The sequence below is a fragment of the Dendrobium catenatum genome, unplaced genomic scaffold (genome assembly GCF_001605985.2).
Source record: "Dendrobium catenatum unplaced genomic scaffold, ASM160598v2 fragScaff_scaffold_600, whole genome shotgun sequence".
NCBI lineage: Eukaryota > Viridiplantae > Streptophyta > Magnoliopsida > Asparagales > Orchidaceae > Dendrobium > Dendrobium catenatum.
Genome location: NW_021319062.1, coordinates 274,130 through 290,181, shown reverse-complemented (window position 1 = coordinate 290,181; position 16,052 = coordinate 274,130). Strand labels below are relative to the sequence as shown.

The following is a 16,052-nucleotide window of genomic DNA, read 5'->3' as shown; positions in this document are numbered from 1 at the left end:
CAAATCTGCCCCTGCTGCTTCTTTCTATTGGAACCCATAACAATAAGCCTTGAGTTATACATTTTGGTTTCTCTATGTTTTTCCTTCATTTTATATATTCATTTGTCTTACAATAGCTTTTTTACACAGTTTGATCAACATCCAAGTTTTGTTCCATAAAAAGATTCTATTTCTTCTTTCATAGCAAGCTCCCAATTCACATAATCATTTTTACCTATATAACATGGAGTGAAGGAAGGTTACTCGGAGCCTAGAAAAAGGAAAGTGTCTTTCACATTATTGTTTAACTTATCTTTGTGCGATACAGAATTATTGAATGTAATATTTCTACTTTTGACAATACTATTGCCTGCACTATACCATAAACTATATCAAAACTCATCTCATCCCTATCCAGTAAAGCACAACTTCTTAGATTTTGGATCAAATATATTTCTAATGATCTAATCAACATAAACATATGATAGGCAACTAAAAACCTCAAAATCTGGTAAGCATGCTTCGTTCCCAATCCAGTCTATTTTAGGAAGGTGAAAGTTCAGTGCAACTGATGATCCTCAATTAATCAAATATCATTTGTGTTTACATCATCTACCCAAAAGGTATTTGGAAGGCTGGTATGTAATCTCATCTTCTTTTCACATTCATTGAGAGTTTTATTCATACTCACAGCTACTTCATTTTGATGTGAAGCCCTAAGACTGTTCTCCCCATATGAATTATATGAGTGATGCAACAATTTTTTAAAATTTATTAAAACATATTCTCAAGAAATATCAGATCTTAAACACTTAATTTTATCTCCAAAATTTTCCACCAATCTCTTCCCCTTCACAAAAGAGGTAAACCGATGAACACATCAAGTTTATTTTTAATAAAATAAACATAAACCTTTGATGCTGATATCAATGAAAGTGATGTAATATGAGGATCCTTCTAAGGAAGGGATTGGGCTGACCCCCATACATCTTTATACTACTCCAGCCTTTTCGGTCTAATTTCTCTTTTAATGATTATGAAATGAATCCTTATTGACTACAAAGGGCGATTCATACACGTCTAAGCGCGTCACATGATGCCAATTATGTGTTCACACTAAGAATGCTGCAACATTCATGCTAAGAGGTAGGTAAATGACCGCTACATATTATCTGTTCATCAACTCACACTCTTCATACTCAATTGACTACAAATTTACTCCCTTAAATGGTTAATGGAGTTTTTTTTTTATATATATAGAGAGTCTTTCATTTCCATCTTCCATAGCCTGAAGTTCCTCCCATTGAACTTATTGCTTTTGATCTTCTTGTCCACCATACCCTAATCTGAAAGCCCTTTAGACCAAATCTTAAATAATAGATATTACGATAGTGATGAAAGTTCAAAGAAAATCAAATAAATACTAGAAAACACACATCAAATATCTCAAACACAAACAACACAAGATTATATGGTTTGGTAATATTCACTTACATTTATGGTCACATAAAGAACAAATATTCCATTTTTAAAACAGGTGCATGGAGAGTTTATGCTTCATATAAATAAAAATAAATATATCACTTTGTCTATGTTAACGATTGTGAAGAAACACAACCACTCTTGTGAAAACAAGGGTTGGATACGGAGGATAAAAAGTTGATGCTACTTCTCTCTTCTTTGTTGCAAGAGCTTTTTCATCCCTTCCCTTCTCTTTTCCTCTTTTCTCCTTCTCTTTATTTGTTTGTGGTTGTTGAATGCTTGCAACAATTTATTTTTCCCTTTTATAATTACAATATGAGGTGGTAGATAGGAAGAATTAATTATGAAGCTTGAGTTAGATAGCAACCATCTTAGAATCAAGTATGAATGAATCTCCAGTTAAGTAACCGCCATCTTGGAAAATTAAAATCAAATCTTACACAAAATAAGTAAGAGAAATTAGACTCTCTTAATATTATGTGCCATTTCCTCTTGTTTTCTCTCTCCTCTAGGTTGTGCACACATTGCCTCTGATTACATCATCATCATTAAAATAATTCTGTTGTGTAACATCTACATCAATATGAAAGAAAGAGAGATGTTAGATTGGTTAGTTGGATTGATGAATGGATGAACAGATGGATGGATGCAAGTAGGCAGTGCCACTGTAAGACCTTTATAATCTAATTTGCTTAGAGGGATACAACTGCTTGAGCAATTTTCTAAGAACAGTAATGCTGGACTGGGCAGACTGGCACAAGTAATGGTTGCTCCCATATCTATGATTGCTTGGATTTGTTATAGCAATTATTATCTCCCCTCAAGTTGATCAATTCGAATTAAATTGCCAACTTGTCTCATCGATGCTGAATACAAGTGTCGAAGAAAATTTAAGTGTTTATTGTTTGATCTTGTTAAGTATTTTGTTTTATTGTAATTTCATTCGAAATGATATGTTCACAAGTAAAGTGATAATCGACCTCTATGTGTTTCAAGCAAGCATAAAAGACCAAGTTGTGGGTGAGTGCATCGCTAAATTGTTGTCACAATATGGATGGAGTTGTAGGGTAAGTTATATAAATTCAAAAAATTTAGGATAAGATGTTGAAATCAGAAAATGTCAGTAGTAACAATGCCTAAAGTTCTATGCTGGGCATCAATAGATGATTGAGCGACGATGGGTTACTTCTTGACATTCCATGAAACCTAAGTATTTCCAAGGTAGGACTAATAATCTCTTATGAATTTTTCCTAAATATCACTCACCCACTACGAGCTTAGTGCTAATTCATTTCACCTGGTCAATAAGCCAAAGTTCTTAATTCCCTTGATGTAGAAAAAGAGACATTTGAGTTGTAAGTGAGAGTTAAGAGGAGCATGCATTTATTGACTGAGGAGGTTGATGACATAGGAGATGTCAGGACTGGTTATGGTGAGGTATTGAAGAGAGCTAATGAGATGTCGACAAAGAAGGGATTGCCAAAGACATTCTTGTTGTCACTTCTAGAAGGGAGTTGGGACGGTAGTGGTGTGAGCATCTGCTTGCAAATGGACATACTTAGATTTTGAAGAATTTCCTTGTCATATTTTTCTTGGTTAAGGAAGTAGCCTGTAAGTGTTTTAGTGACCTAAATACTAAGAAACAAGATATTGAACCAAGATTCTTCATGATGAATTTGTTGTACAAATTTTGGGCGAGATAAGCAATAGTCAATTTATCATTTCATAAGGAAAATCATCGATGTAAATGAACAACAACTATTGTTATGGTTGTTGATTAATAAGGTAAGGATCAATTGAGCTAGTTTTAAATCCTTGTTGAAGATGTCCCGAGGAGGATGTGAACGATTTGCAGGGACCTTGTTTTAAATTATAGATAGCTTTCTTCAATAGGCATACATGCTGCGAGTGTTGAGGATCACAAAAGCCTAGAGATTGTGTCATGTAAACTATCTCATTGAGTTTCCCATGGAGAAAAGCATTGTCCAGGTTTCATTGAAGAATGTTCAGCAGTAGTATAAGGATATTGAGAGTAAGATTCTAATGGTGGGCATTTTTGCGATAAAATTGAATGTTTTGATGTAATCAATGTCATATTCCTATTTAAAATCTTGACCCATAAGGCAAACCTGGTGCCAAGTTATAGAACCAACGATGAGAAGTTTGGCCTTAGAGGTCCACTAGCAACCAAGAATTCTTTGATATGGCGGCCGAGGAACGAGACTCCCAGTTCATTGTCATTAAAGGGCATCAAACTCTTGAGAAATGGCATGAGTCTAATAAGGATGACGAATGACATAAGAGTAGCAAGGGCGTTCTTATGGGTTGTAGAGAAAATGATTTAGATTAAAAATGAGGCATGGCTTGAGGGAACCTATTCTCAACCTTCTAAGAATGGGGTGATTATTGATAGGTGAGCAAAGAGGAGGTGAAGGGGATGAGGATTCATGACTCCTAGAGATGAGAGAGTCGATCAAGTTAGTAAGACAAGAGGTGCTTGTAGATTTGGGAGGAGTGATGGGGACAAGGGCATTCAGGTAGTGTAGGTAGACATAGCAACAAAGTGGAGTTGGGAATGAGATAAGCAGTGAATTGGTTGATGAGATTGCTAGGATAATTGGTAGATTTTCTCGGTGTTAGGGAAAGGTGGTTTCATTTGAATACAATAATGCAAGTGATTATGATTTCGCCATATGTGGGGAAAACATATTTGAAGCCTTTTGTGCATGGATGAGTGGTTGAGAAAGACACATGGCATACGACATATACGAGGGGAAAACTTGTGGGCCAAGTGCGGTTGAAGCCAAGAAAGAAGCTACAAGCAAATATACTGAGATGATTATATGTTAATTTTTTCTATACAGAAGACAAAAGGGAAATTTATAATCTGTGAATGTACATAGCATGTAATTGATGAGGTATGACAGTGTGAGGAATTCAATCTACAAATAATATAGGAGATAAGCTTCATGCAGTAGGTTGCAGATTATTATGATGAGATAATGATGTTTTCATTCAGCTAGGCCATTTTCTTTAGTGGTATATGGATAGTTGCATTGATAGCCTATGCCTTGAGTGGCTAGGTATGTTTGAAGGGTGTGATTGGTGTACTCAATACACCCATCAAAGAAGAAGTTTTTACGAGAGTATCAAATTATTTTTACACCATTATTTTGAATAGAACAAAGTTCTAAGTGGTTTCAGACTCAACATATGTGTAAAAAATGCAACAAATTTGGAGAAGTCATCATTAAGTGAAACATAATAGCTATAACCATAAATGAAAATAATGTGGGACCTTCCCCATATATTAGTGTGAATTAGTTCCAGTGATTCATACGAATGATTGCTAAACTTAGAAAAAGATAAGCAATGACTCTTGGTACAAGTGCACAAGCTGCAAGAAAGTTCACAGAGAGGAATGTTGAGGTCGGTGTTTTGTTTGGAGATAATTGAAGTTGTTTGGATGTTGGGGTGATTGAGAAGGCTATGCCATATATTGGAAGAAATTCAAGTAATCAGGAGAACGAAAATGTTGATGGCGAGTATGAGGAGGCGAATTGGATATAAGCCTTCATGGAATAGTCCCTAGGAGATTATCTTATTTGCCTTCAGGTCCATAATGTGATAGTCGAGGTGCCAAAGAAAATGGAACAGTGATTGTCAACTATGAGATTATGTACGGAAAGTATATTATAGAAAAGATTTGGTATGTGATAAGAAAAGCTTATGGTGAGGACTCGGCAAAATGCTTTGTCAGGTGCTGACCACGGGTAGGGATGTGTTGTTACTCATTAAGACTTTATCACAGGCTTGATAGATAGAGAAGTGCTACAAATGAGTGCTAAGGTGGGAGGTAGCATTGGAGTCAAGATACCAATCGAAAGAAGAATTTTTGTGTGAAGTGATAAGAACCATAGAGGTTGACTAAGATGGCTAGTAGTTAAGGTTTGATTTGTGCCAGCAATTGAATGTCGAATGCTTGATTTTGTTGTGGACTTGGCATATAAGTGTGCTACCAACCACCTTTGTATTGTTGAAATAGAGCGGTGCCTCGGCCAAGAGTGAAGGTGACAAGACCGCAACCAATAGAATAGTAGAGCATGGGTTGTTCCTTGGCAATGTCATCAACAATGTTAATTCCTCATTACATAAAAGAGAATAGAGGTCATCTGGGCTTGTAAGTGGTATATTTGATGCAAATGACTATTTTAAAGGAGTGATATATACGGAGTGAGCTATTTAGAATATAGAGGATGATAGCTCTGTTGTCAATTTGAGAATCATTGGCAGCAATTTGGTTGATTAATTGTGTGATTCTTCATAGCAATAGGAAGGGGGCTGTTCTTCAATTGGATGGTGTGTGACTATAGGTAATGTTTGATTGTAATCCATATTTCCAATCACGAGTCTAGATTTAAGATGCAGAGAAGAATATAAGCAGAGACAATAGAGTAGAGTGATATGGCTATGTTTTGGTCTATCAACATACATGTGTTGTAGACACGATTGAGGAAGAGTTATCCTCCTACAGTGGTTATCACCTTGTTGGGGGGTGTGGTGGAACCATTCAAATCCTTCATAGCCATTAGCTATGAATATTTTGAGTATTTGAGACCTCCATATGGGATAGTTATAGCTTGTAAATCGAGTATTGATGATTTATTTGCTTGATGTTGTACATAACAAATTTGATAGGAAAGATTATAGTTTTGTTCATTGTCAAGACTCAAGAGATTGGAAGCATTGTTACAGAAGGAAGATGATGATTGCTCAATACAATTTGCAGGGAAAAAAGGCCAAAATGCCTATAAGGCAAAAATGGCTCTAATATTATAAAGAGCGAAACTAAAGCAAAGAGCATAAGCTAAGGTCACAGTGAGGACTGAGGAGAAGAAGAAGAAAAGAAGGGAAAATAGTTATTTCACTATCTCAATGCGTACCATATACAATTGAGTATATATAGGAAATGTATAGCTGTTATAAGATCTTAATACATAATTTGTATTGCTTAGACAACTAGGATTGCTTGAGCAATTTTCTATGAACTATGATGATGGAATGGTACAAGTAATGCCTACTTCCCTATCTGTGATTAGCACAGTTTGTTACAATTGGTATTACGTTAATCTTGTCTTACTTTTTCTAGTTCCATCAAACTTCCAGAAACAATTTCAGGTGACTGAAAACACATGATAGAACGGGTTTTGAACATTTGGAATTCTTCAAAAGCAATCATGGTTCTCAATTCCATTTACGCTGCATTCATCCTATAAACGAGCTCGATCTCGAGCTCGAGCTTTTTAAACGAGCTCGATCTCGAGCTCGAGCTTTTTAAACGAGCTCGAGCTTTCGAGTCGAGCTCGAGCTTGATAATTTATAAACGAGTCGATCTCGAGCTCGAGCTTTTTAAACGAGCTCGAGCTTTCGAGACGAGCTCGAGCTTGATAATTTGAGCTCGAATTCGAGCTCGAGCTCGAGCTCATTAAGGATCAAACGAGCCAGGCTTGATAAGGCTAATACTCGACTCGACTCGACTCGGTTACACCCCTAATCCAACCTGAATATTTACACGCCATGAGAGATAAACGTTCAAATTGATTTTCTTAGGACTAGAATCCCTACTTGACCTGCCTAATAAAAGCTCAATCGGCATCCCTCAACAAAAGAACTGCTCTTCCAGGCTCCCGCCCAAAATAGTTCCTTGCAAGGGATATTACAGTGTTATCAACTTTGTCCCCAAGCTGAAAAAGACTTATCAAACAAGGGCAGGGAAATCGGGCATAACGCCTAAAAACATAGTACTTTTTCTAATTTAAACAAGAACAAATGGACAATTTCAGGGGGCTCGACGACTAAAGAACCACTGTATCGTTTTCCCCGATGTCATAAATTTCTGATAAAAGAATCATTACGACCTATCCCAAACCATGCCCTTTCCCACCAAAGTCCAAGAAACAAAGACGAAATTGGGGTGTTCCCCAAAGGCTCAAACAAGAGGAACCTTTTGCCCACTAAGGGAAAATAATAACTACAAATTGGGGTGGTCCCCAAAGCCGAGCTCTGGGAAGAAGGAATCTCGAAAGCCAATCTGGTACATAGATAAAGATACCTTGAATGAGAGAGTGTGGGGAACGAATGTTAGTGCTTCGTCCTGGGCTTCGGAGAAGCAGTGGAGAAAGGGGAAGTCGGAATCAATGGCCACAAGGTTGTGCGCGTGAGCGTCCACTGCAGTCACTGTATCCACCGCCTTCCTCAATTCACCGTACTTGGCCATCTCCCTTCCGTCTTGCTCTGTTCTCCGTTCGCTGGCCAGTTGACCTAGCTCACGTAAGATGTCAGAAGCGACGGCTTCGTTTATTTTAAAGGCAAATTATTAGGTCCGATCACCGGACTTTTGTAGATCCTGACATTCACTACAAAATTTAATACATTGTATTATGCTTTGAGTCAAAAAATGGCAGTCAAAAATACAGTTAAAGTACAATTAAAGTACAATCAAAATCATAGTCAAAACACAATCAAAGCGCGGTCCATGTGGCAAATTTTTATTAAATGTTTGGACCTAGAAATAGGTCCGGTGACTGAACCTAATAATTTGCCCATTTTAAGGTGCTGTTTCGCAATAAGTGGGATTTAACTTTAATGTGATTTAGTAAATTCTTTAAACCTTTTTTTTTTTTTTTTGAAAAAATAGGGGCATACATTCCTAATTTTATTCCACAAATAAAAAAACTTACGAAAAAGAACAGAATAACAAAAAGAAAAAATTAAATTGAACCTAAAATCTCCTAGAAGTAGAAGACACCAAAAAATAAAGTTCTACAAGAACTAAATGAAAAATAAAAACCACTAGAAGAAAAACTCCAACAAAAAACAACCTAAAATCAGCAACAACAAGTGATCTCAGATGAACAATAAAAAATAGTCAATTGAACTAAAGCAGAAGAACAGCTCCAAAACCAGAATGTCAAAAAACTTAAGGAGGCTCTCCAAAAGAACCAAGCAAACATCCTTGAACAGCAATCTGGTCTTCCAACTAGCCAGAACCATTCCAAACCTCCTGCACATAAAAATAAATCCACAGTATCAGAGGAAACAAGAAAAACAAAATTCATTACAGCCATACAAACCCAAAATTCCCAGAATAAGAATTTCAGAAGATCCTCCATATTCAAAAATCAAGAGAACTACCACACTAGACAAAATAGGCCAAATAACCAATATTCCAGAATCTGAAATACCAAACCGAGAAGCAGGAATGAAGAGTCGCTTTCAAACAATATCCTCCCAACCGGAACCAGAGGAAGAAATAACCTCAAAATAAGGGGCCTTAAGACCCTTGACTCAGCAAGGGAAGAAAAACATATTTTTTAAAAAATTCCCCCATCTCAATGGTTACTAGATTAACCTTCAAACAAAAACTGGTTGCTAACTAGCCATCCAACAAAAAAAATATGAAAATGCTCAAACATCATAATCAAAAAAATACTCAAACCACCACATCTTGTTAATCTTGTGTCGAATTTTGGGCAAAGAGACCCAATTAAAAACTTTAGCTTGAACCACAAACCTGATATGATTGTAGATGGAGTCCTACGAGCTAAATTTATTCTCCATTTTCTGCAATTTCTCTCTTTCCAAATAAAATAATGAGTACAACAAGTATAAAAAAATAAAGACTTTTTGCATGTGTATTCCAATTCGAATTCCAAATAAATTCGAAAGTTTGAATTAAATTAGGTCTAAGCATAAAGAAATTAATATTAGGCACAAACTTAGAAATAATCTGAAAGGAAAAGTCACATTCAAAAATAAATGTCTATGACTTTCACTTCCACTATTACAAAGAATACAGTTATTAGGCACTATAATATTCTTCTTAATCAAAAGATATGTCGTTTTTAACCCATTCAACATAGCCATCCAAGCAAAACAAGAGAATCTTAAAGCATAATTTTTGTGCCAAACATAATTAAACCAATCAACCATATTAATATTAATAAAGAAAAAAGAATAAAAAATTTTAAAAACAGGCAACTGAACCTTATCCCAAGAGATCGAAGAAGAGACCTGATTAAGAATTAGAATTTTCAAAATTTCCTGAGTAATATTATCTAGAATATAACTGGGAATAACCTAGATACCATTATCAATTCAATTATCCCCTTCTTGTTATGTAAAAAAGAAGCCTCATGAGAAGAAAGAATGTCCTGCAGAGCCTTTCCTTTAATCCAAAGATCCCAAAAAAGGGATAATTTACTAGATTCTACCAAATTAAAGGAGATATTATCTTTAATAACTCTACCAATACCACACAGTTCTTTCCAAAATTTAGAATGTTTATGAGAGCAAGGCTTCCAACAAGAGATATACTTAAAATTAACCCAAACCACAAGCAAGCTCAGATCATTAACAATCCTCCAAATAATAGAATAGTTAAATGCAAACATTAAAGCAGTCAGATTAGAAATCCCAAGCCCATTCGCTTTCTTAGGCTTGCAAACATCCTTCCAAGCAATCATATGAATCCTTCTAACATTAATCTCACCATAAAAAAAAAAAAACTAGAACAAGCTTTTTTAAAAAAATTGAAATAGGCTTTAGGTAAAGAAAGCCCTCTAATCCAATATGAAACAATATTGGAAATAGTAAAATTAATATATTGAACTCTACCAGCAAAAGATAAAATTCTAGCTTTCCAATCGGCAAGCATATCCATAATTTTATTCATCAAAGGTTGAAAAACAGAAATTAAAAGCCTTTTACAAGAAATAGGAATACCTAAATATTTTAAAGAATTTTGGGAAATATGGATTCCCAGCATATGACTAATATCTTGTGCCAAACCACAATTTTTAGAAAAAATAATGGAACTTTTTACCTTAATTGATCTTAAGCCCATAAACTTTATAGAAATAGTCCATAATCCCATTTAGCTTATAAGCGTTCCTAATATAAGTTTTACCAAAAACTAGAACATCATCTGCATATAATAAATGAGATATGGAGTTCTCACCGGCTATAATACCTTTAAAAGTAAGCATATTAGTGGTCCTCAAGAAGATTTGGAAATGCATCCATAACAGTACAAAAAAGATATGGGGAAAGAGGACATCCTTGTCGAATACAAGAGGAAGAACAAAAGAAACCATTAAGAGCACCATTAAGGATAATAGAGAAATGAATATCTTCAACGCATTCTTTAATCCAAGAAATAAAAATTGGAGGAAAACTTTTTTGAGCCATCCTATTAAAAAGAAAATCCCTAGAAACTGAATCAAAAGCTTTATAAATATCCAACTTGGAACAGAATAATTTCTCTTTATTCTGACAGATAAACTCTCTCAATAATTCTGCTGTCAGAATAATATTGTCAGTAGAGATCATTTTCTTTATGAAAGTAGATTGACTATAATGAATTATCAAGGGCATAACATCCTTCATTCTTATAGCAAGAATTTTAGCAATAGTTTTATAAAACACATTGCAAAGAGAAATAGGCTGAAAATCAGAAATCTGAGATGCATTACTATTTTTTGGGATCATAGTAATAGTTGTTGCTTTAGCAGCTTTAGATAAATAACCAGTCTTAAAAATCTTTCGCAAGATCCATAAAAATACAAAGAAAAATGAAGCGATCGAACAAATTAGGGCATCGTTTGCCCACGCAAACCTCAAAACCCTAGAATCACCTCTTTTCCCAGAGCTTCTCTCTCCTCGTGATTTCTTACGGGTGATCCACCTTCTTACTGCTTCTTTCCTAAGTTCATGCTCTAGTGTTAATAAAGATAATCCTGTAAATCTAGATTTAATAAATTTGAAATGTGTTAAATCCCGAAAACTATTTGATATGTCAAATATTAAATCCTGAGAAACTGTTTGGTAATTTATTTAAGGATTTATGGCAATTAAGGATTTAAATGTGAAAAAGATCATTATAAATTAAAAAATAACTAGATGTTTAGGGTTGGCCTTTCATCCTCTCTTTTCATTGTTTCTGTTCCACTTCGTTGATTAACAGGAGGTGTAGAGATTGAACATGTCACTTCTTCGGCTCCTTCGTGGATGTTCGACTTTGCTCCTTTGACGACTTTCCCTTCCTATTGGATCGGAAGTTAGGACATTTTGATCTGAAGCAAGAACACGAGCTCGCTGGCTGTGAAGTTAACTTTCTCCCTTTCGCATACTTTTAATGTTAAATCCCGTTAAATCTGCGAACCGAGGGATTTAGTAAATCTGGGATTTAAGCCGTAAATCCATAAATATGGGATTTATGGAATCCTTGGATTTAACCAGCACAAAAAGAAAAAACTTCTTGGCTGGATTTAGCGTAAATTTGACTTAAATCTCATGATAAATCTGATACCAAATAGCCCCTAAGGGTTTTTCCTTCTTCTCTCTCTCTCTCTCTAAATCCAAATTTAAATATTCTTAAATCAATTAAGTATGGATTTTCCTTCTTTTTTTTGAGAAATTGAGGGCATAGCTCATTCTATAAAATTAAAATTGAGAATACATGTGTAAGATGAAAATAGCCATCAACAAAAATATGAGGCTGATAAAAAAATGATAAAGATATCAAACCAATAAAAAACAAGAAAGCATGAAAATAAAAACAAAGAGATAAACTGTGTGGCCTGGACTTAGAAAAATGTAAAGAATATCATTGAAATCGGATTGGAAAAGCTCCCTTGGTTGCGTGAAGATTGTTTGAAGGGAAGATGACAAGCTTCATCATTATCCAAGGCCCAAAAAAGAGCCTGCTAAAGTAAAGAAGGCAACATGAGGCAACAACTAGCTCAAAATCGAGGGGCTCATAACGCAACAATCCTTGAGAGGCAAGGACTAACAGTTTATCTAGCAACAAGAAGAGCCAAAGAATAGCCTTCGCAGATTTAGAAAAAGTAACTGCCGCCAAACCAAAGCATCTACTAGATAGTAGGTAATTGAGCATAGCAGACCAAACAACAAAAACTTCCCATAACTCCATGTCAGGACTGATCTCATAGTTAGCCAACATAAATAACAAAAAACCCCTAAAAAAATAGAGAATCTCATATATACTTCAAATTCAGTATCTCCTTCAAGATCTCACATTTTTCCATCTAGTAATTTTAAGATAAATCGCTCTGTAGATCTTATTCACAAGTGTAACAACACAAATAACTTTAGAGTTAACAAACCTATTATTTCGTTCTAACCAAAGGAAGTAAATAGTGGCATTTAGGATCATGAGCATACCATTTTTAACGTTATTAGCTGCAGTAAGCCTATCAATATGATCATTGGCTTGGAAAACAGTTGGTCTTAGGAAGAAATTTTGAAAGTGAGGAATAAATTTTGTCAAGATCTTAAAAGAGAAGTCACATTCAAAAAATAAGTTTGAGAGAGTTTCAGAGCATTCATGGTATAATTTGCATAATAAATCATGAATATGAATGCTTCTTTGAGAAAGGACATCAATAGTTTAAAAACCTCCCCTAAGTGCCATCCATGTGTAGACATAAAATCTCAAAGTGTATTTTTGTGTAAGACAAGAGGGTGCCAGTCAAAAGTGATGTTATTTGCAAAAAATTTTAAGGAGAGATCTTTGAATTTGACTTTCTATAAGTTCTCCCAACATATATTGTTCAAGTTATTAGTAGAAACATAAATTCCATGGACAAAATCTCTAAAATTGGGGTTGATATAATCTGGGGTAACCCAAGTGTTGTGATGCATCCAATCACCCAGTTTAGCATTAGATTTGCCAACATAATTAATAGGAAATTCTGGAAATCTAACAAAGATAGAGTTACCCAAACACCAATGATCCCAACGGAAACAAAATTTGGAGCATAACTTTCCAATATCATTGCAAATAGTTTTAGGAATTTTAATGACTCTAATCAAATATGTCACCGTATAGGTAATAATAAATTTGATGTATTATAATCTGCCTGCAAAAGAGAGTAGTCTTGCCTTCCAATTGAAAAGGAGGATAGTAACTTTATCAATCAAAGGAGAAAAATTAGAGAGCTTGATCCTACTCAAAGATATGGGAATCTCTAGGTAAGAAATTTTAGTGGAAGTATTTGGAATTTGAAGAGAATACAAAATGGTAGGAGATTACAAGAGGAGAAAGGAGAAGATAACTTTTTTGCAAGTTAAGATGCAATCTAGAGAAGCTAAAAAAAGTGTTGAGAATTCTCATGAGGCAATTACAGTTAGGAATATCAGCCTTCCAAAAAAAAAAAAAAAAACAAGTCATCAGCATAGATTAAATGAGATAAGTGGAACCTCTCAAAATTAAACCCTTGAAACCTTTGAACATCATTAGGTTCATCAATGAGGCAAGAAAGATCATCCATAATGATATAAAAGAGATAAGGGCTAAGAGGGCATCCTTGCCGTAGGCTAGAGGAGGAAGAGAAGAAACCCTCTAGAGCTCCATCAATATAAATAGAGAAGTGGATATCATTGATGCAAGCTTTAATCCAATTGATGAAAATGGGTGGAAAACCCTTATGGGCCATTCTAGCATAAAGAAGCTCAGTGGATACTATGTCAAAAGCTTTCCTGATATCAAATTTTGCACAAAATAATTTATTTTTGTTGTTCTTTTTGAACAAACTAAGAATTTAGCCACCATAATAGGATTATCAATAGAAAGCCTATTGGGGATGAAAGTAGCTTGGCTTTGATGAGTGATCTCAGGCATAACCACTTTCATGTGAGTGGCAAGAATCTTTGCAATAATTTTGTGGAAGACATTGCAAAAAGCATGGGTCTAAGGCATTGGATATTCTCAGCATGATTTTTTTTTTGGTTTAATGAGAGCTATGGCAGTAGCGATACCTTTAGGTATGTAGCACTTTGAAAGAAGGGTTTAACAGCTTTACACTTCAAAGGGCCAGTAATGCTCCAAGTTTTTTTTTTTTTTTTTTTTTTGTAAAAATCATATGTGAAACCATAGGGTCTAGAGGCAAAAGTAAAGCAACCAGAGATAATAACCAAATGAATCTCCTCATTTGTGACAGGCATGATGAGATAAGAGATAGCAACACTATGACCAATATTGCCCGTGGGCATGAGGTTAATGTCATAAAACTCTGAAGAAGGAGAGTTATATAAATCCTTGAAGTGATTTATAATGTTTTGAATTTTGTCAGCCCGAATATGGTTAGATCTCAAAATAGAGGCTGAAAGAGCGCATATGTTGAAAGAGTTTCTCTTATGGATCTTAGAATAAAGAAATTTTAAGTCTTCCTCCCCATTAGTATTCCACTTAACTTTAGCCCTTTGAATTGTTCAGGATGCCCATATAGAATTGTAGATTGCAAGATAAACATTAATCTTCTTTATCTTATTACAAAACATAATGTTAAGGGGAGCATAGTCAATTTGCAGTTGACACTAATATTGAATATTAGACAAGTTGCACAATTAGCTGTAATCATATTAGAGGGTATCCAATTCTTAGTTTTGATTTTCTCTTTTAATAACTTTAGTTCATTATATAAGTAGATAATAGGGCTCCCTTGAGAAGGTAAACAAAAAATATTCATAAGGGTGTTCCAAAATCTTGAATTTTGCTCTAGTAATTTTTACATGAATATATGCTTAACTCTCCTCTTAGTGGTTACTCTAAGAATAAAAGGGGAGTGATCAGAAATAAGGTTGTTCAACACCATGTAGTGAGAATTAGGGAAGCTATTGATCCAAGTTTCATTTACCAGCACACGGTTAAGCTTCAAATGAATTGAATTTTCTGCTCTGTGATTAAACCAAGTTTGAAAGTTACTAGATGATGGAAGCTCCAAGAGATTAGCATCAAAGATGAGTGAGTTAAACAGAGCCAATCTAGATGCAGCAATCTCATTCCCACCTAATTTTCCAGAGTGAAAGCAGCTATAGTTAAAGTCCTCCAGCACCACCCAAGGCAATGAACCATTAGGGTTCAATTTTCTCAAATCATCCCACAGAAAAAATCATTCCTCAAAAGAGTTTCAAGCATAGACAACAGAAAGTAAGAAGGTCTACTGTGAGCCAAACTTAAGAATCCTGGTGATCATTTGGTTATAAGAGGAAGTTGGGGAAAAGAAATTTTTTTAGAGTTCCACTTGATCTAAATGCAGCCAGGAGATGCATGTTCAAATTTATTGAAGCTAAGCTCTAGATCAAAAATTTTGTGGGTTAAACAAAACCAAGGGTGGTTGAGGTTTAAATTATGTATGCGATTTTTCAAAAGACATATCATGTCCAGACCCTGCTCATGGGTCAACTTCTTACAACAAAACACTTTATCACAGTTATTAAATGAGAAATTTAATATAATTAACATAATAATAATGTTATTAGTCCAAATACAAGATAAAAAATTAAACGAGATAAAAAACTATGAAACATAAAACTTATATAATTAAGTAAAAGAATTATTTTAAAATCTCACGTAAGAGTTAAAAAAATATAAATTTCATAATTATAAGAATTTACACTCATGATAAAATGATCATTTTAAATTTAAATATTTTTCAATTTTTTAATTTCATTTTTAATTTAAATTTAATTTACATATAATTTAATATAAATTATTACTAATTTAATGA

At 34.6% G+C, this 16,052-nt stretch overlaps 1 protein-coding gene across 1 annotated transcript in view; it reads right to left on the bottom strand.

The window, feature by feature from the left end:
* LOC110101543 (protein fluG) overlaps positions 1–7,839 on the bottom strand; it is an 84,437-nt gene extending 76,598 nt beyond the window's left edge. Inside the window, exon 1 of the mRNA XM_020829474.2 lies at positions 7,574–7,839. Coding sequence (XP_020685133.1) covers positions 7,574–7,738 — 165 coding nt within the window. The 5' untranslated portion in view covers positions 7,739–7,839. The remainder of the gene's footprint in view (positions 1–7,573) is intronic.
* Positions 7,840–16,052: the final 8,213 nt, after the last annotated feature.